This window comes from Varanus komodoensis, unplaced genomic scaffold (assembly GCF_004798865.1).
Source record: "Varanus komodoensis strain SLA01 unplaced genomic scaffold, ASM479886v1 scaffold50, whole genome shotgun sequence".
Lineage (NCBI taxonomy): Eukaryota > Metazoa > Chordata > Lepidosauria > Squamata > Varanidae > Varanus > Varanus komodoensis.
Genome location: NW_025336088.1, coordinates 1,807,917 through 1,834,515, shown reverse-complemented (window position 1 = coordinate 1,834,515; position 26,599 = coordinate 1,807,917). Strand labels below are relative to the sequence as shown.

Below are 26,599 nucleotides of genomic sequence, written 5' to 3'. Positions count from 1 at the left end.
GGTTGGCCCTACCCTTGGACTTTTTGATGAACAGTCTGCAAAATATAGAAATACTCCAGAGCAGTGTATTGTAGGGATGAGAGTGTTGGACTAGTACTTGGGAAATCCAAAGTTCTAGTCCCCAGTCAACCATGTAGTTCCCTAGGTGGCTTTACACCACCTAGGGAACTACATGGTGACTCAGCCTTACCTACCTCACAGGGTTGTGAGGATAAATTGGAGAAGAGGAGGATTAGGTAAATTGCCTTGGGTTCCTTGCAGGAAAAAAGAATATAATGAATAAAAATAGGCAACAGCTATCAAGTGTTCAAGATTTCACCCAGTTTCATGTAGAAAATAACTCTGGTAACAGAGAGTTTTAGGTTTGTCAGTTTGCCTTGCAAAAAGGGAATTAATCTGCCTTAGGCTGGGAACAGCCAGTTTAAAATGAAAAAAAAGCCAATAGTGTGGAGAAATGGGTGACTAACAAGGCTAAACTAGATAATCACTGGAATGTTATGGTTTGTTCAGCTTCCCTCCCCACCCCTGACCACCACTGGTTATTCAGAATACATAATCCAACTTAATACAAAGGTTTATTTTGGCTAACTTTCATTTAAAACTAGTATTGATAAACAGAATTCAGTAAAATACTATTTTGTAAAAGATAATAAGAACTTCAATTATCTAAGGAGGCTCAAAATAATATTTTATCTTCTTCAGAAACATCCTGATTTTCCCAAGAAACCTTTAACCCCCTACTTCCGATTCTTCATGGAGAAGCGAGCCAAGTATGCTAAGCTGCATCCAGAAATGAGCAACCTGGATCTTACCAAGATACTCTCCAAAAAGTATAAGGAGCTCCCTGAAAAGAAAAAGGTGAGCAACATGTTTTATTGTTGTGGAAAGTGCCATGTACAGATCTCCAGGACTGCAGAGGCTGCTTGCCTATATCCCAAAAGAAGGAACCTCTGTTTCAGGAAAAGCTACGAGCATGAGGGAGAAAGATCTTGCCCCTCCATTTCTACCCTGGTGTGCATTTTCTCACTTTTCTCTGGGTGTTTGCAGATAATAAAAAGCCCCATGCAAGGGAAAATACCGTTCCCCTTTCTTGAGCGTTCTGCACATTGCAGTGCTAATAAGCCAAGTTAGAGCTTATGAACCCTTGATTATCTGAGATTTTTGGACAAATAAGAGTGGCTGGCCTTTTTTTGACTCATCAGACATGTAAATAGCAGCAGCAGGCTGCTTGTTCCTGGAGTTTGGGGATCACAAAGCAGAAAACAAATAAAAAACCCAGAATGGGACTGAACAGCATTGCAGCTGAAATGACAGAGAAATTCTTGTGAGAAAGAAGTGCCGTTATCCCAGGATAACAACTGAAAAGATTTAAAAGGCATGTCTTTGTGAAAATGAGCCCCATTTATCTGGAATCTGTACTTCTTAAGTATGAGAGAAGTCAATGGAGTATGTGTGTACACATTTGTGCATGTACATGCATAAAGTTATTTCTGATAGGGTGCCGAAATTCCTGACTAATTAAGAACTTAAGTTCTTTCATAGTATTGAAGACTCTGAACCAGGAGAAGACCCAGTATATTATGCCTGGAAAATTATTCAGTGTGTTTAGCAGCCACTTCAGGGCAAACTTGTGAAGTGACTGGATTCTGGGTACCAACATGCTGTCGTTACTTCCAGTTTTCCAGCCTTGAATGGTATAGGTACCTTGCCCATTATGAACCCAGAAACGGTGTATAAAGGAGCATGGGGGCTGGTAATGCACTGCTCACCTGCTCCATTCCAACAGCCCTCATTGTTGATACAGCTATTTAAGTAACTGGTTGGCTGGGGCAAGTAGAGGTTCCCTTTGATTCTCCCCATGAAATTTCATCTATCTACATAAGCCTAGCCATTGGCTGAGACTTCTGCTGTGTTTCCTTGGTTATTCTATGTGTACACTTCTAGGAATGAGAGGAAGTTCTGGCTGAATGCAAAAAGACTGGGGGCTTTTCTTTCACACACACACACACATGTGTACACACACAGAGAGGGAGAGGGAGAGAGAGAGAGAGAGAGAGAGAATATACAGCATGTAAGTGATATTTAGTACTTGCACTTAGTGTTTAGCTCGAAGCATTTGACAAGTCTGTCCTCTGCTGGTTTAGGATGTGGGATTCACATTGTGACAATTCTGGAGATCAGTAGTTCAACTTAGCATTTGTTCTTCCCTTTTGTCTGTCTTTAGATGAAGTATATCCAAGACTTTCAACGAGAGAAACAAGACTTTGAACGAAATTTGGCAAGATTTAGGTAAGAGTCCATTAAGTAGCAGGGGTATGTGTGTTGGCAGCTATGGAGCTAGTTGACCATGATGATGGGCTTCAGTTGCAGATACACAGCAATCACAGTATGAATTTGGATGCTGCAAAAAAAGCTGCTTGCTTTTCAGTGATGCTAGAGAGAGTGAGGGAAGAGCAGAAACAGCCAGTAAGCACCTTAGCTAGAGTGCTGCCTGGCCAACCACAAAAGAAGTGAGGGATTGTCTTCAAATTTGGAGGGCATCATGGAATGGCAAGGTTCATGAATAAATATTATTTTCAGTTCATTCAGCCATTTGCATGCCGATATTTGAAAGCATACGCTTGGATTAGGAGTCCAGATCAGACCAGGGATCCCTTTGGACTTGTCTTCCCCAAATTTAGATCTCATATGTTGGACTGCAGTTCACACCACCTCAGCCTGTTGGATGGTGAGAGTTGTAGGCCAACAACATGCGGGGATCCAGGGTTGGGAAAGTCCAGTCCAGTTGTAGTTGTAGAAATTTGAGGATTTAATTGAGTTTAACAGGGGAAGAGGAGTGTGGGATTTTTGAAGGGTCAGTCTGTATGTTTCTTTATGTCCATATAATTCCAGTATTGCTGATGCCCTATGATTCCTACTCCCTTCTGTCATGTTCTGTAAAGGGAAGACCATCCTGACCTCATTCAGAATGCCAAGAAATCTGATGTCCCAGAGAAACCTAAGACCCCCCAACAGCTTTGGTACACTCACGAGAAGAAGATCTACTTGAAAGTACGCCCTGATGTAAGTAGTTCTGCCTGGGTTTGTACACTGGAGGCCTGAGTAAGCGAAGGGGATACAGAAACACACAAAAAGGGAAGAAACAGTGGTGGAAACATTCTGGGTAGAGGCAGGGGTTGTGTTCCTGAAAATGAGGACAATCTAAGGAAAGCTGTGCCTTCTCTTTATAATTTTATTTTGTCAGAAATTATTTTCATGTGTGGTTTCCTCATTATCTAAGAGGGCAGTTCACATTTGAGCAGAACCAAATGGTAAAAGCTTTTGGCTGCTAGTGAGAAATCACACATTTCAATGTTTCCTCCCATCCAAAAAAACATCCTTTTTCCGCTTGCATAGTTAGCATGCTGAAGAAGCAATGTTTTGCCTAATCTGCTTTTTGTCAAAAGCAGTTTCCTGTGTCCCAGGGTTATTTATCATGGAGGAAGCATTCACATGTATACAGTCCCACATCTTTAATTTGAAAGGCATGACAAGAATTGCATTTACAAGAGAGCAGAGGAACATATTCCTGTTGAAAGGACATAGAAAACCGGGGCTTTATCATCTTTGAGACAACTGAGAGGAAACAATTAAAGGATGATGAACTAGAGGGAGGGAACCAGAAAAAATGATTTACTTGTTTCCCTCAAGTCAGTTAAATTCAGGATCAGCCAGTGGAAATGATGAACAGAAGGTGAGGTGGAGGAGTAATTTTCATGTAGTAGAAAATTTCTTATGGAACTCAGTGCCACAAAATGTTGGTGATGGACACACACATAAAAAGCTTGAAGACATATTTGTAGGGGATGTTATTAGCCACAACAGTGAAGTGGAACTAGAGACAAAACACCACCAGTGTACATTTAGTTGGGACGAATGAACAGAAGGTGCTGAACCGCTTCTTGTGCTGCCTGTCAGCTTCTCTGGAGGCATCTGTGCTGAAGGTCAAGGAGTTAGGTTAGGTAGGCAGTTCATATGGATCCAGTGAATGGTGATGCTTAATGTTCGTGTATAATGCTTACATGCAGCTTGTTTTAGTTTGGTATTTTCTGCTCCCATAATTCTTATTACCTGCATAGTCTCATCCTTTTTGTTAGAAAGAGGTGAATAAAATGAGGACAAAGATATGAGACCCTGACACACATGGCCACAAGGACTAAGAGCATTCTTTATATTTTAAAAATAAGCAAGAGCTTACCCAGGATACCAGAGTCAGTGCAAGAGATGAGATTCCCTGTCATACAGCAGATCAGCAAACTTACAGGCCAAGCATATGCATGGACATACAGATTTCCCATGTATTTAGCTGCTTTGTTCCCCTTGAAGGAACTAAAGAAGAACCTTTTTTTATGGAACCTTTTCAAAGATTTAGCTTAGCTCACTGCCATACCACTAGGGTGGGCAGTGTCCCCCCTTTCCCATATTTTTCCTTTTTACCTGATTTTTTATTTCCCCCTCCCCACCTGGGTTTTTCAGGCCACCACGAAGGAGGTGAAGGATGCGTTGGGCAAGCAATGGTCTCAGCTCTCGGACAAAAAAAGGCTGAAATGGATTCATAAGGCTCTGGAGCAGCGGAAGGAGTATGAGGTAGGGAACATTCAACAGTTCCCCTCCATATTCTCCCCCCTGTGCTCAGCCCGGCCTTGTCGCGGCTGTTGAAACCCAGCCGCGCTCCGAGAGCCGACTTGTGGGTGTCACTCCCTCTTATTGAGCCTGAAGGGAGTTGCAGTGCAACACCTTCGCTGCTGCTTCTGCCAAGCCTTAGAATTGGTCAGGGCCATGCAAGTGTGTTCACTCCTGTCCACCCTACAACCCCAGAGCCTAGGGAGGGCTTCTCCCCACAGTTTTTCTCTGAGTCCGCTGTGTTAACCGCTCCATGCGTTTGTCGTCTACAGGAAATGATGCGAGATTATATACAGAAGCACCCAGAGATGAACATTGAGGAAGGGGCTCCCCCCCGTTCCACCCTGACTAAAGCAGAGAGGCAGTTGAAAGACAAGTTTGATGGGCGGCCCACCAAGCCCCCTCCGTAAGTTGCTGGGCCTTTGTGATGGGGTTGGAACAATGCTCATTTTCCTTTTGTGCAATTCACATGGGTCAAAAGTACCGGCCAAGATCAGTATCTCCAGCTAAGAGGATGTCATCTGCTGCTGCCACCTACCCATCGTTGGCTCTGTATGGCAAGATAGCTGGGGTGTGCACAGCTAGTGTGGACTAGGAAAGACCTGCATTCTACTTCCTGTCCAGGCATGAGGCTCACTGGACAGCCTTGTAGCTCAGCATTACCAAACCAGTCTGCCTCACAGGCCTGTTACACATGTGAAAGTGGGTGGGGCACACTGTGTATTGCTATCCTGCTCTCAAGTGAAGAGCAGAGCAGAAGATGACTTTATGTCAGTGAATGAATGAATTACAGTTTTCTACTGCTCAATAGCTAAAGCTCTTTAAAAGAACATAAAATAAAATAAATAGAAATGGATCTTCCCAAGGTAGGACAGTAGTAACTTCTCTTAATGTCCATGGTTGGCCCATGAAGTCATGCCTATTGGCAACTGCTGACGGGCTGAGATGAATGCAGGGTAGAAGTGCAGCACTTCGTCCCATCACTGATGGGAGCTGCTTTTCATCCTGAACTGGTTGCCCAAGGTATCAGAAGGTGGCTGATGAGCACCTATAGTCCTCACCTGCCCACCTGCTATGAGAGCACCTCAGGAGATGCTTTGCTTGAAAGGAAACGTGCTTCACGTGCACGAGCAACTCCAGCAGGAATTTGCAGTGTGTTTTCTTTGTGGACAAGACAGAGCAGCAGTTCCCCTCTCCTGTTACAGCCACTTTTCACTCCTTTTGATGTAATATTTGCCTGTCTCTTCAGTAAAAAATAATCATCTTGGGGCAACTTAACACTCAAATAAGAAAATATAACGCGACACCATAAATTCTCCATTAGAACGTGAAAACTGAAGGAAAATAAAACAGCATTGGGAGCAAGCTAAAAACTGTGGTTAAAAGGCCTGGAAAGACTAGAAAGGATCTTCAGCTGGTGCTGAAATAGCACCAGAAGGGCATTGCAGAGCCCAGTCATCTCAGCCCTCCCACCAGTTGCCATGCTCAGGGGCACCTAGAGGGGGTGCCTGCAGATTATACGAATGCACAGACTGATGCACATTTTGCTGAAGTTTGTCTGGCCTTGCCCTTCTACTTTCTGTCTTCCCTGGCTGCTTCCAGTCTTAGAGGCCTTCTGTGCTATTCCATTCACTGTTCTCCCCCGCTCCATCCATCAAATCTTGGGGCTTATAAATTCTTACTTCATTGTTACCTATCCTAACTGAAGTACAATGTGATAAAGGCAAGAAACAGGAGGTTTTCCCATCCCTTTTCTTCTCTAGGCTGTTCTACCTCCCACCCAAATCTTCCTGCAGATGCAGAGGTGGGTTTTTGTGCTTGGTAGAGATCTTGAATGGAAGACAGCTATTTTGCTCTTGCATATAGATTGGACTGTGGGGTCCTGTTGCAGCTGCTTGCCTTTTTCAAAGTGCAGTACAAAACAACAGGTTAACAGGTTTCTGGGGGTACACTACTCTGGCATGTATAGCTGCAAATGTCTAGTCCAGCTGTAAAAAGCCCCTCTGCAAGACCTGTGCTTCTGCAAAAGCTCTTGCTGAATTCCCTGCCTTTATTTGGCTGCAGCAGTAGACATTATTGAGGTAGCAGGCACACCAGTTAAAGTAAACGCCTGTCACTTTACAAACTCAGGCATGCCATATTTGCAATCACTTCCATTTTAGCTTGTCTTTTCATGGATTAAATGGAGGATCCAAAGTTAATCGCAACTGTCCCCTCTCTTTCCCCCCATCACACTGAGGGCAGGCGTCCATGTGAGTAAATCTACATCCGTTCTGCAAGCTAATTCCAAGCTCTTCTGTGTTTTCCTCTGTAGCCCCCCTTCATCCCTGGGATGAGTTTTGAGCTTAACATCCATTTAAACTTTGTAGAGAGAGAGCACTATGCTACAAGAAAGAACAGCACTCCCACATCTGTAATTAAAGAAGCCCTTAGGCTTGGTTTAAAAATGGCCACTTGCCTGGCCAAGCAAGGAAGGCCCATTCCACTTTTCTTGCAGGGTATACATGTTTAAGAAGGCTGGTAAAAATTTCTCTGGCTAGTGACTTCTGTGGACTTACTTGCAAGACATTGTTTTCTGTGGATGCTCGGGATTGCAGATAATCCAGTTGAAAGGGGAGAGACAAATTTTGGTGAGCTTTTGAATGTCTGGATTTTGTGTGCTTGACTGAAACTTGGGGTGGGGGGTACTCTCAGGTGATCAGTTGACCTCCTACAGTTTTGGCTCAAATTGATATGGCCTTTGAAGCTCAAAAATTTGAATAGGATGGAAAAGAGATGCAAGTAGCTTTTGCATGCTTAAGATCCCATCTATCTTGTTACCATGAATCCCCAGCCCGAATATTTGTGGCAGGAGTTAGTGATTATGGGTGAGGGAACCAAAGAATGATAAGGGGTTCAAGCACCAGCAGTGTTGTGTGCATTGATTTATGTAGAGTATCCCAAGTACTGACTTAATAGGTGGTGCCATATAAAGCCAATTATTATTCTAGGAACAGTTACTCACTTTACTGTGCTGAGCTGATGGCAAACATGAAAGATGTCCCAAGCACAGAACGGATGGTGCTCTGCAGTCAGCAGTGGAAGCTTCTTTCCCAGAAGGAAAAGGATGCCTACCACAAGAAGTGTGATCAGGTGGGCACAGCTTTGTGTGTGTGCGTGTGTGTGTGTGTGTGAAAGATTAGAGGATCTTTCAAGGATTAGAAACCTTGCCTTGAGGCATACAATGGGGTTATTTCCTTACACTAGATATGTACAAGGCAGGTTCCATGGTACTTTGGTGCTCTGCTGTTGAAATGGCTTTCTCCTCCAACTTAAAATGTGCAAGAAAAGTGCCATCACTTTCAGCGTCTGACCAAGGTGTAAATTAACTTCAGTAGCCCTGTGTGCTGCTGTGCACAAGCACAGTGTGGACAAGAGAACAGTGTTACCCTTAAATTAATCAGTGACACCTGTATTTCTGATAGCCAAGCTGGAATTGCTAAAGCCGTAAGTAGAAACCAGATAAAAAGATAAGACCAGATATAGTAAAAGTCATAATACTGCCAGTAAATGTATTATTGATTTCAGGTTCTAATGCTACTGGATATGGAAAAGTCAGAGTAGGAGGGGAAGGGAAGGGGTGAATACTCCTGCAAGGCGCCATGATGCCTATCCTCAGGAAGCAGTTGGAAAAGGCAGAGCTGTTTTATTTCTTTACTGCCTAATAGCTGAAGCTCTCTGAAGAGCAAACAGCAGTTAATAAATACAATACAATGCCAATATAAAATGTAACTGTATGTTGTTTTTAGTGTTCTAGTAAAATTTAAAAGAACATTTCGACAACAAAATAAACTATATCAGACCATACCACTAAACTTGCTGAAAAAAGAAAAACAGCTGGCAGTTCCTCCACCTACCCATCCCCAGGGTTTAGAGTTAAGTAAATACTTCTGCAGAAAGGGCAGCCTTAACTGAAAAGATGAAAAAGGCATTGAAAAAAAGATGGTGCCAAGCAGGTCTTAGCAGGGAGATCATGCCATAATTTGGGGGCTACCACAGAGAAGGCCCTTGTTTCCTTCTAGTTTAAAGGTTTCAAATTGCAATATTGTTCTGTTTTTCTCCCACCTCATACACACCCAGTACTCCAAACTTCTTAAAAGATGGCAAAGGTGATAACAGTATGTTCCGTGTTTTGCCGGAAGGCCAGTCCTGACAAAGAAGTGTGCTCTCCTTCCTTCTTCCTCCAGTGCCCTGTTGCCCTGAAGTTGCTGATCTGCAGCCATCTTTGGGGCTGGAAAATTAGATGCCTCTTAGTAGGCTGAGCTTTACTTGGGACTGTAAATTGTTGACCCTTGAAGCAGAGTAGTGTTTCTCTGAAAGTTAATTCAGACAGGCATCTTAGGAGATACTTGTTAAATTTGGAATCCAAATATCTGTTAGGATGTCTAGACTTGCTTTTGGCAATCCTTCGGGAATTGAATGGTTTGAGAACACAATTTTGGAGGGGTGCTAGAGCAGGAAAAGGCAAAAATCTTGGCATACCCCAAGAACTGACTATCTTGTGCTGCTTTGCCTTTACAGAAAAAGAAAGATTATGAAATTGAGCTGTTGCGTTTCCTTGAGGTGAGTGTGACCAAAACATTCTACTAGCTGATGTGCATGCAAAGTTAATTGGTCTTAAAATATTGGACTTAGACTAGTCCATGTCTGTTATATTGCACTAATTATTGGTTTTTTCCAGGTAGTGAGTGTAACCTATATACTCTTGTTGCTTTAAAATTGCAAAACTGTAAGATGAAACTATTCAGTGATTCTTAGCAATCCAAAAGTCCTGGTCCATCCATAACAGAACTTGTCTCTTGTATTGAGGAGACTCTGAACAGGGCTTCCTTATATAAGGTTGGGTTGTATATGAAGAAACCAGGCTCAATTCAGACATCTTGCCAACCACCATGGTTTGTGCTAACCACCCTTTAGAACCCAAAGTATGGTTTGAGCTTCCAAGCCTATAGGTAAGCTATAGTTGAGAACAGCTTGTCTGTCTATACTTGCCAGTTGAAAGATCAGACCAAAACATAGTTAAATTTCCAAAACTGTAGTTTTACATGAAGTCTAAATTTATTGACTGCCTCAGATGCACATCGCTTAGGGCTTTCCACTTGATAGCTGATTGGTAGCCTACACAATTGTTTTAGAATAGTTAGCATGTCTATTTTTTCTCTCTACCCCCTTCCCTCAGCTTCCCATCACAGCACATCCTGTGAGAACTGAAGTTTCCAGATGGTCTTCAGCAATAGTTTACTTCTTTGGAGGTGGGGGTTGGGGGGCAGGAGAAGAAACTAGTGCAGATGCTGGACTGCTGACATAGTACTCTTCTTGAAGACAAAATCTTCTGAAGAGGAAGTGGGTAGCCATGCTCTTCACCCCCTGAAGCTTCCTGTGTTGCAGGTGCTGCCAAATTAGGTATACATTTGCTAGATGGGAGTAAGACAGCAAAAATAAAAATTAGCCAGTGTTCAGGAAGCCATCACCCGTTTCTGGCTTTTGTTGTTGTTGTTTTAGAGCCTACCTGAAGAAGAACAGCAGAGGGTTCTGGGGGAGGAGAAAATGCTGGGAGTAAACAAAAAAGGTGCCACCAGCCCTGCCTCTAAGAAATCCTCACCAGATGCTAGTAAGGTAAGTACTACATACCCTATCCAGGGGTGAGGGCAAAAGCAGATGCATTGTGGGTATGTGTGCATTTTTGCATTTAAATAATTGGATGAATCTGACTTTTAAACAGGCCTCAAGACTTCACTTAAAATGGCTGCTGGCTATGTTTTAAAATATGACCAAAAAACTCGTTATCCACATTTAAATTTTCTTTATAGGAACAGATAGTTGGGTTGTCAGCAGGTTTGAACAATGTTTGCTTGATTTAATCATCTGCCTTGTAATTAAATAACTGACTAATCAATTAAAATAAATTTGCATATGCCCCAAAGTCCTGTATTAGTGCCTTTCTGAGATATTACAGGAAGTGTAATAAGTTACCACTTTCATTGTTATATATAAATACCCAGCTTTTAATTTGTTTTTCATTTCCTTTTCATTACAATAATGCACTGAACCAAAATAGCCTCAAAATTTGCCTTTAACTTGCAGCCCACCTATTAAAATTTGAACTTGTTGGCAAGAATTGCTCCCCCCTTTGATTAATCAACTAAAGTATTAGTTGATTAACCCACTGGGTAAGTTTTGTGATCCTACAACTAAGTCTCCCCTTTTTTTCTCCTTTTCTTATTTGTTTTTTTTTTCCATAACGCTTAAAAACTAAAAACAAAGTTATAACCTCAGAGTTCCACAACCACGAGTCCCTTTGTGCTCTTTAACAGGGAGGTTCTGAGAAACCCAAACGGCCCGTTTCTGCTATGTTTATCTTCTCGGAGGAGAAACGCAAGCAGCTGCAGGAGGAGCGACCCGAACTGTCGGAGAGTGAACTGACCCGGCTGCTGGCGCGGATGTGGAATGATCTTTCAGAGAAAAAAAAGGTTGTTTAATCAATAATGCACATTCTGCTTTCCATAATTTTTGTGGGGAGGAACAAGGGAACATGTATTCCTGGGCATCTCAAAGTCAGCTGGATTTTTTTTTCTGTTGACTTGGATGAAACCAGGATCTTGATCCTTTCCTTCACCCTTAAAAAAAGAAAGAAAAAAACCTGCTAGAAACCTACAGAAGGTTCTGGAACATTCCAGAGCCATCGGTTCTCTGTAAAAGGCACCAAGCAGCTCCGTCACAGTCTGGGCGCTCCTACCATTCCATCTTGCGTTACCTCTGCCCGTTTTTTTTCTCCAGTTTGAGGGGTGGGGGCAACCAGGCTTCAGCAATCTCGTCATTTGTGTGAAAGTGGGCAACATGTCAGCCCTGTGCTCCCTTTTCTGTACAAGCCACCTCCCAGTGCATCTATGAGTATTGCATGGAGCCGGAAGGGAGACGTCTTGAGGCTTGGTTTAGAAGCCTAAGAAAGGAAGGTGTGGGTCCTTGAGGAAGTTAACTAGATGCCATGATTGGATTGATCAGAAGGCAGGGGATTCCATATGAGTGGGGCTGGAACTGGTGTGGTTTGACTGTGCATGTTGGAGGGTGACTTCAGGTGAAAACAGATGGCTATATATCAAACAGTTCTTTACTCTGGTGGGCATACTATCAAGTGGAACAGTTGTGGTTTGCAGCATCCACTCACAAGCTGAAGGGAATTTTGCTGCACATTTGCAACTGGTCAGAAATCCAAGAACAGTGGGAGGATTCCTCTTCCTTCATGGGAGCATATATTCCTTCTAGATCATATATCAAGTGCCCGCTCTTAATTTTTGTTAGCTCCTTTAAATTTTCTGTATTGGCTGAAGCTCATTGGTCACTCAGGCTAAGTTGCCATGTGGAAAATGGCTGTGTACGTTCACCCTCTGCTTGCAAAATTCAAAATTTTGGAGGGGAGGAAGAGAAATGGAGCACGGGGGCCAAGTGGGAGTATTAGGAAGTTATACTAGGGAAATGTCCCTTCCCCATAGGTGTAATTTGTCTCTGTAACTGTGGACCTGGAGGTGAGCTTTTGACGAGAGAGAGGTGTGTGGAGCAGGGGCAGATGGAGAGGTGAGGAGAAAGGTATTGTGGAGGGGAAAGATGCACAGGCAGAAGGGGGGAGTGGGGGGGGAGAAGGTGGCCGGACTGGAGGAAGAGGGGGCAGAGGAGGGAGGAGAGGAAGGCAGAGAATGAGAGTGATGGAGAAGGAGAGAGGGAGGTGAGAAATGGGCAAGAGGGAGGAAGGAGGGCAATATGAGGGGGAGGCAGAAGCAGGGAGGCAAGGAGAGGCAGAGAGCAGGGGTGGTGTAGACACAGGGAGAGAGAGGTGGGCTGGGTGGGCATACTTGGAGGGAGCCTAAGAGCTGTGCTGGATCAGGTTGAGGACTCTCTCTCCTGCACTCTCGGCATGTTTCAAGATTCTTCTAGTTCCAGAATCTGTTCAGACAGTGGATGACCAGCCACCCACAGGAAACTTGTCCAGTGGCGCTTGAGTCCAACAGCACCTCCTGTCCATGTTCCCCAGCAACTGGTGTACACACACACTCCCTCTGCTACAGGAGGTAGCATATAGTGATCAGGCCCAGGGGACATTTATAGCTGTATTATCCTTGAATTTGTCCAGTTCTTCTTAAAAACCATCCGTAGTGATGGCCATCGCAATACCTTGCGGAAGTGAATTTCATAGTTTAACTACATGTCATGTGAAAAAATTCTTGCTTTTACACCTAGAGAGAGAGGCACAAGGAGAAAGAGGTGTCTGGAGGTAGAGGCAAACAAGAAGAGGAAAAGACAGGGAAGAGAAGGATAAAGCTACTGTAATAAGCCATGGGTTGCTTGTTTTGTGAGATACCCGCAATGAGCCCACCACCAGACAGTCAGGCTTGTTGTGGGTACTTTGCTTCCTCCCAAACCCTCCTTTCCCCTTGCTCCTCCAGAGAGTATCTGAAGGGACATAGATAGCAAAGCGGAACAAGTCTCCATTCTCTGATAGCAACATCTGTGAGCTGGCCTTGGCTTGCCAGAGTTCTCTGCAGCTCCCCTTGCGGTGGGCAAGTTTGCCATAGTCAAGGCTTCAGGGTGACTCCATTGCACTTTTTGCGCAATGGGAACAAAGAAGCATATTAAAGACATCTCTGTTCTCAGAGCACAAACAGGGCTTGTACTCTGAAAAGCACAGGAGAGCTGATTAACTACAGAGGAGACTTCTGGAACCGCTCTTGGGGCAGTTCCACAGAGTGGGCCACTGCCCCGCATCCACTGCTGAAGAGGCAAGTTCTTGAGGAACCAGCAGGTGTGGCCAGTCTGTCCCACAGTGCAGAGCCACCTCCTGCCTGAGAGGCCCACTTTTGGAAAGGAAGCAGGGTGCCATATCTGCTTAGCCCCATGACCCCAAGTATGGGGCAGCCTTCCAAGCTGCCAGCAAGGGCTTCCACCTCTTGCCTAGATGACATATGCCCCCTCAGTATAGAGTGGATCCTGGCCGTGCTTGCCAGTGGCTTCAGAGGTCTGACAAGGATAGTGCTGTGTGAGTGCAGCACAACTTAACGACGTTTCTCCCACGTGTCGCTTCTGAAACACTGCAAGGAATTTTTGTTGCTCTCATCCAGCAGCTCACTGGCCCTTGGGGCTCAGGCTGGGTCATTTGGTAACCAAGAACACCCACAATAACAAAAGCATAATAGGGTTTCATGTTATTTGGACCAGGTCAGAGTAAGAGAGAAAGAAAAGGAATTAAGTGAAAATTGGGGTGTATAGGAAAGTAGATACTGATTGGTCCAGCTATAATCCCCTTATTTGTACAACCCACAGCAATCTTGTTTGGGCATGTTTTGATTTGTAATCTGCCAATCTACTCTGACAAAATACATGCATGAGAAGTTTCTGATCAATGTATTTGATCATTTCATGCCTCACTTAAGCACTTTTCAATCACAGTATGTCCTGGAAGGGAGAGCCCAAAAGCTACAACACAGAGGTGCATGAACTGCCAGCCATGTGCAGTCCCTGCATGACTCCCCCTCCCCCTCCATTGAGCCTATAGAAAGAATTGCACCACCTCTGCCACAGCTGCAGCCTCTCACCAATGGCTCTCTCCATTTTGAACTCCCCCATATGGCCAGTAGCTCCCTTTCCCCCTTCCTCCGCTGCTTCCTCCGTTCCTGCTAGATCCTTGGATTCCTTGACTAGCCCTTCCCATTTCCAAGAGGTCTTTCTAGGATCTGTGTTGGGAAAGAAGAGTCATACACCTCTCTGTGACCAGCTGAGAAGTACCTTTCAGATCGGGCAGCTGCCTCTTGAGCACTCTGTGGCTCTTGTGCTCTGATGCTGGCACTGCATGCTGGAGCTGCAGCACCTGCTGTGGGTAATGGGAGTAAACACAATTAAGAAGAGGAGGTAAATGCATGCATTAATGTAAAGGAAATACATTTAAGGAAGCTGTTCATGGGGGTAGGGAGTTGGAAGGAATGTGAAACTTGAAACATATGAAAAGCATTAAAGAAACAAGATAAATTAGAGGGGAAGATAAAGAAATGGGATAAACGAACGGGAACATAAGGAAAAATAAAGCAAATGGATGGAGTCTTTTCACTGCCTGACCAGTGGATGTGACTGTGGGTGTGTACATTGCATGTGTGGTCCTCAGACAACACCAGATGCAGCCTCGGGGTTGATAAGGTTGTCTGCAGAGTGAACAGAGCTTCCAGACTTGAAGCTTTGGTAGCGCCTATCTTTTAAGGCCATGGAAGGATTTGCTCAGCACAGTGAGGCACACTGCATGGAAAGCTACCCAGTGTGGCTTATAAGTCACCGTGCTCCCAGTGTGGCTTATAAGTCACCGTGCTCCCAGTGTGGTTGACACACTGTCAGTGACAGGTGTCCCTAGGAACACCAAGGTTTCCCCCTATCTCCACCTCTGTGGACCAGCTTGTGAGCCAGGGTGAGTGCTGTTGGCGCTGTTACTTCTTGGTGCTGTGTGTGTGCAATGTCAAGGAGTTATGAGTATCTCTCACCCTGGCTAGTGAGAACACCACCTTTGGGAGCTGGGGTGAGGGCTGACTCTCCCCATCTTTGCCCCGTGCTGCTGGTACCTTCTGCCAAAGGGACTAGCAGCAATGGGGGTGGCCAGGACTGAATGTTTCAGCTTTCCCCACCCCATGCTGCAGCTGCCCCGAGCGGTGGCAGCAGGAAATGCAGTGGAAATTTCTGACAGGCACACCCCAAGTGTAGCTTGGGCATGTTGTGCATGGCTGTCAGTGGTGTTTGCCTGGCAGATGGGGGTGATTTCTTGCCACAGGCCTCTGTTTGGGGTAACCCAGAGGTGGTCATGTCATCCAGGTTCAGACAACACAACAGTCCCTGAAGTGGCTAATAAGCTACTTTGAGTAACCCATGGGGGCAGGGATGGAACAGCACCAGTCCCCTGTGGTGTGTTAGCTTGCGAGGGAGACTTGTTGCACTAAATGAACGTACAACATATCTGCAAGATTACTTTGAAAGTAGCTCTTGTAAAAAGTTAGTTCTTGTGTTGCCTTACCATGTTCCCAAGAATGAGAATATTCTCAAGAGAGGGAAAACAAAAACATTCAAGAGGGTTTCATTAAGTCAAATTTTCAAACAAAAAGAAGCAAGGGTTAATATATTGCCCGACAAAAGGCAGTTTCTTCCTTTACCTTATGAACAAATACAATAATGGAAAATAAATTTGGATGTATATGTTACTGAAGCTACAAAATCCATTTTCAACTGCTTTTTAAATTCCTGCCTTTTCAGCAAATTAGCCAAGCCTCCAGAATTTTTACTGACATATTTGGAGATTTCTATTCTCTGTTTCTGTGCCCAAGCAGCCAACAACTTGAAACTAATTCACAAAGCAGTGAATCTTTTAAAAAAAAACATAGAAACATAAAAAAAAATTTAACATAGAAATATACTTACCAGTTATCCCTTGATACATACTTGAAATATTTTACACATGTACTCTTGAAAATGTGCAGAGTGCTACTTGTGAGTGAACCTATATCAAGGCATATTGTCTTCTGCAGCTAGCTTTATTTCTTGACAGAGAAGATTTTAAGCATAGACCCTTTCAATTGTCTTGGTAGGCATGTTCTGGGAAGAGGTATTACGGGTGATACAGACAGTCCAGGCTACAAAGTGGTTGTTTTAAAACAAGCTTGACTTGTGTTCAGAGACTGACTGAACGATATCTCTTCTTTCTGTCCTCAAAAAAGAAGCAAGCCACTTACATTAGATGAAGTTGGAAGATCTGGAAAGAATTAGGAACTAGATCTTCATTTCAGTTTAGATTTGTGGCCCAATTTTGGTATAAACATTTTGTATATGTAAAAATTAGGCTGGCTTCCTGTTTGCAAACTGTTGCTTTGATTATGGAATTGTATTTCCCTTGTTAGAAAAATGTGGAAGTATTGAAAAAGAAGAAACAAAGAGAACCATAGCCTGGGTTGCATATATATATTACAAGAGCTTGATGTCTCTTCACCCTGCATCTTTTCTTCTCAAAAAAATCTGTGGCACCAGGTTAAGGGAGAGTCAATGCAACATCAAGCCATTTCTTCTGAATCCTGATTGGCTCTTCAGTGGAGGAGTTAGATTTTGGAGATAGGTTTGTTCCCAGCTCCATTTTCAACTCTGAAGATGCTAAACATTTTCTGCATCCATAAAAAAAGTTTTCAAACTTTCTGCTTGGAAGTACTCCTCATATTTATTTGTCTGCTATGGAATCCTGTTCGTTGCAGTAGATTCTGGGGCATATTATAGGAGCTCCCATGGAAAACTTAGGGCCCCATAGTTTTCTGTTGCAAACTCTGTGCATGCCTTGAAGTATGTCTAGTATTTGCTGATGGTTGTGCATTTGCAAGAGATGACATCATTTGCCGGTGGTAATTTTCTCATTGAGGAACTTTGATACCATTCTGTTAAAAGTCCAGAGTTCTCCAAAACACAGGTTTAGGGCTTAGCTACCTTGACATTCAACCAGTCAGTTTTTTTCTTTCTTACTGTGGAGTCCTGCTTACCTCCAAGGTTTTGACCATCTATGGTGCTTTCTCATCTAGGCCAAATACAAAGCTCGTGAGGCTGCAATGAAAGCTCAGACAGAGAAAAAGCATGGCTCTGACAAGGAGGATCGTGGCAAACTTCCTGAGTCACCCAAGACCGCTGAGGAGATCTGGCAGCAGAGTGTCATTGGAGATTATCTTGCCCGCTTTAAGGTAAAGTGGAATAGTGGACAGGTCAGGAATTGCTATTCCTGAAGCAGAATTATTTCCTTAAGTGGTACTTGAGAAAGTCCATAGATGAATTATCACTGTCCTGGCGATGCAGGCACACCTCCGGGTAGCTTGAATCACAAGCATGTAAAAAATAATGAGGGTGTTTTTATGTTTCCTGGATTGATCTTGGCGTTGGTCCTGTTTAAGAGCAGGAAGCATCAGGAAGAATGAAAGGGCTGCTACTCGAGGGACACAATTGATGGTAATTAAATGAAACCCATCTTGCAACTTACATATTAGAAATTCTGTTTTGTTTAACTAGTTTCATGTGTATATATATTTCCAAGGCTCTTAACATGGTTTTCATAAAGGTTTAAAAAAGATACAACGTGAACAAAATAAATAATAAAAATACTACTGTGCATTCATCAGATAGAAATCAGTACATTACAGCAGCTGCCCATCAAGTCAGCCTCCAAAAGTCAATGGAGCAACAGCTATAAGGAACACCATGAGGAAGAGCTGGGGCTTGATCTTTAGAGGGAGTTCATCGCAGAGCCTTCTCGCTTATTTTTGTTTCATTCATGCTCCATGGCACTTAAGTGATTATGGCACGCTGTTTGCCAATCAGAACTACACTGTGAATCCTATTTAAGTTTTCCTGTGTTGTACCATTGCTGAGCTGCCTTCACCTAGAACCAGAGAAACAGTCATGCCATTTGATGGATTGATTGCCTTTCCTGGTGATTCCAGAGATTTACCCCAAGACCTTCCCCATGGTAAAGTGCATGCTTTACCACATTTTCAAGTCCAAGGGCCACCCCCATGAGGAGACACTGGACTCAGGAATGTCATTCTTGAGCTTCAGGCTGTTTTCTTGCTGAGATTATTCTGACCATACTTTATGACACATTGTCCTGTGGCCACAAAATCCTGTACATTCAAAAAAAGAGAAGAAGCCTAACCTTCACACAATTTGGCATTGATACATCCAGCAAGGGATTTTTCTTCTTTGTGGTCTCTATGCATCCCACATACAGGCTTTGTTGCTGTATAGAGCCTATCATCAGCAAGCTTCTATAGTTAAGCATTTGTGTTTCATCTTGATTTTGCTGAAATCTGACTCTGGGTTTCTACCAATGAGACAAAACTGACCTAGGTTAAATTCCTACTGCCGAGCAACATTTGAAAAAGTACATTTGTTTGCTGGGTATATATGATTTCTTGCTGGAAGGCTTAGAGTTGAAAGTGGTTGGGGTGTCCCTGTGAAAGCTAGATCTTTGAAGCAGTTAGTTTTAGTATATGAGCATTGCAGTGAAGGATTAGCTCACTGTAGTGGGGCAAAAGTTCCTGTGTGCTTGGAAGGTGCAAGAAGAATTTTGTGCAAGGCTCAGGGAACAAGAGGAACTGGGTGGAAAGCATGCATATGTGGTCACTTAAAGGTGTTATTTAAATAGTCTCAGATCTGTGCCTTAGAAGTTTGTATTGATGAAGGTTGCGAAGACATTGATCTGTGGACATATCCAACGTCAAAAGAATGAGATTAAGGATTATATACAGTGCATTTCCTGGCCTTGTTCAGCATGCTTGTTGTTGAGCCCAGTAGATAAAATGTTGTACAGAGAACACTAAATGATACATCCGGTCCTAGAATTTCATAAGACCCGGGAGCTGAGACTTCCTCACCCTTGTTTACTGATCTAGAGTCGGGTAGCCACATGGTTGGTGGCTATCAGTGCCATCACTTTGTCCTCAAGAAAGTGGAGAAATTAAACCAAAGTTCTGGGACACAGGGAACACTTCTGGGCAATAAATGTGTATTAATCACTGGTGGAGTCTCTCTGACCCTGTACTCCAACCTTCCTCAGCAGATGTTTTGGACTTCCAACTCTCAGTAGTTCCAACAAGTATGACCAATAGTCAGGAGTTCAACACATATGAATGGCACGAGGCTGGGAAAGGCCGAGGTACTGCTCATCCTTATTGGGAAACAAAGGGTATGTTAGGGATGGTGTAAGTCATGGATTGATAGTTCTGAAGGGAACTGAGCATATCTAAAAGAGTCACAACTCCAACAGGTGCATGCAAATATGGGCAAAGTGGATCATGAACATAGTGCAACAAGACCAACTAGGCTTCAGCTTTTAGCTATTTGAAGGGTTGCCAAAGATAGTTGTGGAGCCGAAGGCCATTAGATGATGGCTCGGTGCTGTAGGAGAGAGGCACTGCAGGTGTGTGTGAATTGAGAATTTCTCCCATGTAATAGATTTGGTGTGTTAGTGTACGATGAGGACTGTATTACTTTATTTCTTAAATGTATACCCTGCCTCTTCTTTCAAGAAACTCAAGGTGGCTTACACAATTCTTCTCTTCTCAGTCCTCACAACAGCACCAGCAGCCCTGTGAGGTAGGTTGGGCTGAGAATCTGATTGGCCCAAGGGAGACCCGGTTGGTTTCATGGCTGAGTGGGCGCTAGAACCCAGATTGCCCGAGACCCAGTCCTGACTAAGCAGAGTGGTTAAACTCACATAGATCACAATGATCACAAATCACTACCAGCCAAGCATCTCTGTAAATGATAACTTAAATCCCCTTCTGTAATCAACAGCTGTCATGCTTCTTGTGAAGAAACTTTGTGCTGTGGACAGGCCAGGGAGAATTACTTAGTACTGGCTGGTTCTGACAATGAGCTTAAGGAACCTTAATGGAAATGTGGAAGCATGCATCCTTAAACCCATGAAAGCAGATCAGGCAACAGCAGGAAGTCTGAGACTAGGACGATCATACACAATTCCAGGGGAATGATGAAAACCTTTTCTACCCCTTGTAAATCCAGCATGGATCGGAGGCCTTCATCTTTTATGAGGGGATAGGTGAATGTTAGCAATGCCAGATTTTGGAAGTTTCTTTATGCAGGAGAGCACTGGCCTTTTGAAGTAGGAGAAACGTTGGATTAGGGAAGCAAAAGATGTCTGAGGTGAAAGACAGCAAGACCTATTCTACAATTTGAAGATTTCTCGATGGCCTGAAGAAATCACACCCACCTGTCTCTAGGCTGTTGTGGAGTCTCTCTATAGTATTGACTGCTTTGATGTCCAAGCAACTTGACAAGCTTGCCATGTCTGTCTGTGATCTGCTTGCCTTTAAAGTACAGTTTCTTGTCACCATCTAGGCATCAGTCTTAGGTCCAACCCCCAGTTACTGTCCTTTATAATGACAAAATGGTACTCAGACTAGACCTAGCCTTTCTGCCCAAAGTTGTTTCATAGTTTCATTCGAATCAAAATTTTACCCTTCCTGTTTTGGGATCCTGCTTCCATCCTTCAGATGTACAGAGGGCTCTGGCTACCTGGCTTCACTGAATGTCCTCATTTTGGAAGACTCAGAAAGCTGTTGTTGTAAGACCCAATATAAAGGATCTGATGTCTCCACACAGCACCATTCCGTTTGGTTTTAGGCAGCGTTCAACTCTGCTATGTGCTGGCTTGACTCCCACTACCATAGTCACTATGGACATATTCCACCAGAGCTGTAATTTCCTCTGTTGTCAGGGAGTATTCTTCTTCAGGAATTGTGTATGGCTGCTACCTGATTGCAACCTGCAGGTTTCCTCAGACATCAGTGCCTTGAAGTTTGTGAATGAAAAAGTACCTCCTTTTGATAGGCAGCACTGGTTTCTATACTGAATCGACCACCTGTTTCCACCCCCTTTGGGAAGTCAGCTTATTTGCTCATATGCGTGATATACAAAAACCACAAAGAAAAGGTCATACAACTCATTTTCGTACCCTGCTGTGGGTGTTTTCACCATTCTTCTTGATTGGGGCTGTCACTGCAACATTCTCAGAGAAATCTTCTTGACGAGTACAGGAGATGTGGGGAGGACAATCTCCTTGCCTAAAACTCTTGACCCTGAAAATTTCTGACAGAGCTCTGTGCAAGCACAGAATCCATATGTGTGAATGCACAGCTGACTACATTGCAGGTACAACACTTGTGCTTCAACCGGTGGTAAATATCTGCTATATCTTTTTACCAAGTGTGTGGTTTGCTCCATGCGGAGAAAGAGATTTTCAGACTCTTGCTCTTGACTTGGTCTGTGGAGAAGCATTGTTTGGATGCAGAATCCAGCTTGAAATCTACTTCTAGAAAGCCAAGGAGGAAATTGGGGGAGGGGTTCTGTATTTTAGGAATGGGGAGAGGAAGGTTGTCAACCCACTGGAGCACTAGAAGGAACAGTAGCAGAGAGAAGAGGGGTAATAAATGGAACTGCAGCTCCCATAGTCCTCAGGTTTGATATATTGGTATTGTGGATGCGCTGGACAGCTACAATTTGGATAATGATAGTAGGGGCCAGAGGCATACATACAAATTAGAAAGTCCTTGGGTAGACAGGGTCATGAATGCCAGGGCATGGTTAGTGCTTCAGGGCAGTTCTGCAGCTCAGCAGATCCAAATGCGTGGTTGTAAACATCAACTATATGTAAGCAGCCTATCTTTCTGAAATTGTAGTAGGCCTGAAAACAGGATATATTTAAAGGATGCCCAGAATGGAGAGTTTTGAGTTCTGCATAAGATGGAGTCTACAAGCTGTGCAGTACCACTCTTTCTTCTGCCTTAGAATGACCGTGGGAAAGCACTAAAAGCCATGGAAGCCACCTGGAATAACATGGAAAAAAAGGAAAAATTGATGTGGATCAAAAAAGCAGCAGAAGACCAGAAACGATACGAGGTTGGTTATGTGCATGGGATTTATTTGTATCAAAATGGCAGCAGTGTGACAAATAGGAACATGTCCTGCATTTCACCAGGAACATGGCTGCTGAATAGTGCATCTCAGTTGCATGGAGAGCTCAGCTTTTAAAAAGAAAATTGGCAACAGCAGCAAGTTTCTAGTGTGGGAATATATGCTTCCAAATGTGTAAGCACTCCCAGTGGACATTTCAAATGCCAATGAGGTGGCTGAATAAAATTAGGTGCCACTTTAGGGATTATAGTCCAGTATACTGTTTTTTTCCAAGCTTGGCACAGAATTTGGACAGCCTGAGAAATAAATTGTGTTCTTTTTCTATTTCATTCTGTGTTCATACTGCTGCTCTGTTGTACAGCTTAGGAGTATAATCTCTATTTGTTATGGTAAATTGGTATATATAGAACATTCCAGTTTTAAATTTTGAAACGGGTTACTAGTTTTCATGTTTGCTAATAAAAGCTAATGAAAGCCAATGTTTCTTGATGCTCAGGCATCTTGGGTAGGATAGAAGAGGCAAGAGAGACAGCCTTTTAAACTTACTGACCTTTCCCCCTTGAGTTGTGCCAAGTTGTGCCTATTGTTAAATTTTTTCTCTCTATTTTTTTTTTCCAGAGAGAACTGAGTGAAATGAGGGCATCACCATGCTCAACTAATGCTTCCAAGAAGATGAAATTCCAGGGTGAGCCGAAGAAACCCCCTATGTAAGTATTCATGTCTGGGAGTGGGACAGTCCTGGATGGTTGAATGTTTGTGCTCATGGGTATATTTTTGGCCCAACACATGCGAATAAATCAACTTGGGGGTCAGGAGCTGATTGCTTATGGAAGAGGGAAGCTTATTTCACTTCTGTTCTTCTTTGTGGTCTCTGTGCATTATGCATATGGGCCCTGCACATGCATAGAGCCTGTCCTGGGAAGATTCTGTAGCTAAGATTTATTTGACCGAAACCCCTTCTCCTGTCCTGCCTCTGTGCAGGGGAGGAGCTCCTGCCCAATCCTCAGTTCTTAATTCAACTGCCAGCATGGTTGCATCAGGAAGTTTCTTCTCCACTCCTTGTTGCTATTTTTCCCTCATCCTTTTCCCCACATGCTTCCCTTTCCTTTCTCTAGCTCTTACCCTGAAAAACCTGGCACATTCCTCCATTCCACCTTTCTACGCTCCAAAAAAAATCTACAAAAAAAAGCCCCAACCTGCTTTCTATCTTCCTTCTCTCACCTGAAGATCCTCTCCTCCTCTGTATACCTTCTGCCTTTTGATCACCCACACTTAATGGCACTCAAGGACCCTTTTAGAAAGTGCATGAACTGCAGCAGCAGACTGCCACCAGTGGATGGGGCAGTCGCTGTGTCTCCTCAGCCTAGGAGAGAGATACATGGTGGAAACCTGCTTGCATTGCCAGGACTTCACCAAGCAGGCCAAGAAACATCAGGCTGAAGATCTCGGTTACACTCTAGAGCAAGGTCCTTTGCGAAATTGAGCCGCCTTTGCTGACAGACTGTCCATCCACCTGCCCCTCTGACATCATCTGTGACCATTGCAACCATCATGGATATTCTGCTGACCTGAGGATAATCAAAATCACCAAGTTGAAGAAGATTCCCAAGATGGCCTGGGCAATAAAGATGGTAGACCAGAGGAAACTTAAAGAACACAAGAATGCATAAGGGTCCAACATGCTGAGGCCATGCATCAGGCTCCCTGAATCCAACCCATCGATACAGCTAAGTTTCAGCTGGCCACATCCATCTTGGCAGGTGAGATCCAAGATCTATCGCTTTTGCAACCTGAGTGTGCTCCATCCCTGGCCTTGGAACCAAGGTGCACCCCTACACCATTGCAGCCTCAGCAAGACCTGCTTATGGAAATCTGGCCATTGGAGGTACTAGCTGTGCTCCCCTCTTCCTGACTGGGAGCAACAATTAGGCTGGTCTTCTCCCCGCCCTCATAGAAGGTCTTGTGGCCTCTAGGAGTACAACTGTAGCCACCAGTTGCCATACAGCTACAGTGACCACAGGGAACATTGCCCTATCCCACCTCATCCATCCCAAGAAAGGGCATGTGGGGAGATGCCCTTGGTCCTACACACACCAAGAGACCACAACACCAGTCCTGCAGACACAACTCGGGACCATGAGCCATCCATCCACTGCAATCCTCTTCTCCAGCCCCAGAACTTTCAGTGTCTAGGCCATGTTCTCAGTCCTTGGATTCCTGAGGATTACAAGTTGGACCCTGAATCTAGCTCAGCAGAGCAACCCTCAGAACTCCTATGGCTGGACACTGCCATGACACCACTGGATGCTGCATCACTGTTGGAGGACATGGACCACTTCTTCAGCCAGGTTCTCTGGGCACTCAGTCTTGACCTGCAACAAGATACAGGCAGAGCAAAGCACCCCATATTTGAGGTGGTATGCACCAGTACCATCGCTCCCATTGTTATCATGTTTCTAGCCATGCTCATGGACATGATGAAGTGGAAGTCCCCTGCCTTGGTTGTACTCACCCCTGAAAGACATGAGGGAATATACAAGGTCCAGGAACACAATGTCCCTTTCCTGTTCCAAGGCCCTCACTCAAACTCCGTCATTGTGAAGTTGGCCCAGGATGGAACACTTTGCACCAGAGCACAAAGAGGGAAGGTGCCTAGATATCATAGGCTGGCAATTCTACTCCTCAGCTGTGCTCTCTTTCAAGATGATAAACTACAGGGCCACCATGGCCCAGTACCAACTCCTCTTGTTGCCCTTTTGTGAACTGCCCAGTGAGGTTCAGCTATCAGCGGCATAGAAGTGTAATAATAATAAGATAGGGCCCCTAAGCAGTGACCTCCCCCAAGAGTGCAGAGTTGGCAAGGGTCAGCCAAACGGAAGCTCCACATCTTGCTTAGCAAGAGATTCACATGGCAAGGCAGCAGACAGAGTGCAGGGCAAGAAACATGGCGGGAGCAATTGGTCTCCACCAGTGTGCGTGACTTTGCTCCTCTGGGCTCTTCCACGAGGTGAGAGCCAACATCAAAGACCAGCCATTCAATGGCGAGAGCCTGTTCAGTGCCTACACTGATGAACCAGTGCTCTCTGTCCAAAAAGCCTGAGCAAATGCGAACAAGATGGGGTTGAATCAACTATCTTCGAGACCTAACACAGAATCACATAAGTGGCACTGTCCTTCCCACCACCTGGAACTTCAAGCCTCCATGGCACAGGCCCCTCCCAGCAGCCAAAACAAGGAGAAAACACCCCACACCCCCACCAGAATGCCAGTGCCCAGACTATGTGGGGTGCCATCTGTGCCATCTCAAATCCCCTGGTGTGTGACTCCACCCCCACTGTCACCTTCGACCTTTCCTCCACTCCTGCAGTGAATAACATGCGAGTGTGGCTATTGGATAGAGTTTGAGCACCACTGAGGACTCATACAAGTGCTTCCTTCACTTCAGAACCTTCCAATTCACTTCCCTCCCCTTTGGCCTTTTCACAGCTCAAAGGGGCTGTTCACAAAATGCATGGCCATCGTCATCGCACACCTTCTCTTCCAGGGAGTCCAAGTCTGTCCATACTTGTATGACTGGCTGATCATCACCCTGCTCACATGAGCCTCAATGCAGGCCATAGCAACAACATGCAAACTGCTTTCCTGCCTGGCATAAACCAAGAAAATGATTCTCTCCCTCCCAGTCGGTACTTTTCATTGGAGCTCACCTAGAGCCCATACAGGCAAAGGCATACCTTCCAGACTCCAGAATATCCATGCTGATAGAGGAGACCTCCAGACTACTCAGCCGCTCAGACACCACCACCCAGATCAAGAGAGTCCTTGGCCTCATGGCAAGATGTCCCCCTAGCCAGACTCCACATGTGCCCTTTCCAACTCTGGTGCATCAATGCCTTCAGCCCCTTTGCCAACACCCAGAGAACCATTTTGAGCAGGGGTCCGCAAACTTTTTCAACAGAGGGCCAGTTGAAAGGTGCCGGCAGTGGGTGCAGGCAGGGGTTGGATGCGGCGAGGCAGCTCACGCGGAGATCGTTTTCTCCGAGTGAGTCCAAAACGATCTCGATGTGAGCAAGCCACTGCCTTGCCACGCACGTGCAGTGAGTCCAAAACCTCTGTGATGGGCTGCATAAATGGGCGTGGCAGGCCAGATCCAGCCCGCAGGCTATAGTTTGAGGACCCATGATTTTGAGCATCCCCGGGCACATTTGTTGGAGCCTCCGTTAATGGGCTGACCACAGCAACCTCACCAAGGGGACCACCGTTGCCCCCGCCCCTCGCAGCTGAGCTTAACAGCCATTAAAGGCATCTCCCTCTCCAGTTGGGGAGCCCATTGCTGCCAGTCAGTGATCCAAAGAAAATGAGGCTCTCTCATGGCTACCTAGCACATTAATCACCTAGAAGTGATTGAGGTGAAAAA

General features: G+C 44.6%; 1 protein-coding gene across 6 annotated transcripts in view; it reads left to right on the top strand.

Moving 5' to 3' along the window:
• UBTF (upstream binding transcription factor) overlaps positions 1-26,599 on the top strand; it is a 56,017-nt gene that overhangs the window by 11,884 nt on the left and 17,534 nt on the right. For 4 of the 6 annotated variants that reach the window (XM_044447141.1, XM_044447142.1, XM_044447143.1 and 1 more), the window contains exons 5-16: positions 703-858; positions 2,225-2,289; positions 2,943-3,063; positions 4,516-4,626; positions 4,935-5,068; positions 7,653-7,794; positions 9,223-9,264; positions 10,204-10,317; positions 11,016-11,171; positions 17,280-17,435; positions 22,057-22,167; positions 22,801-22,889. In XM_044447141.1, the coding sequence (XP_044303076.1) occupies positions 703-858; positions 2,225-2,289; positions 2,943-3,063; positions 4,516-4,626; positions 4,935-5,068; positions 7,653-7,794; positions 9,223-9,264; positions 10,204-10,317; positions 11,016-11,171; positions 17,280-17,435; positions 22,057-22,167; positions 22,801-22,889 (1,397 nt within the window). The remainder of the gene's footprint in view (positions 1-702; positions 859-2,224; positions 2,290-2,942; positions 3,064-4,515; positions 4,627-4,934; positions 5,069-7,652; positions 7,795-9,222; positions 9,265-10,203; positions 10,318-11,015; positions 11,172-17,279; positions 17,436-22,056; positions 22,168-22,800; positions 22,890-26,599) is intronic. The other 2 variants (XM_044447145.1, XM_044447144.1) reach the window with 2 other exon arrangements.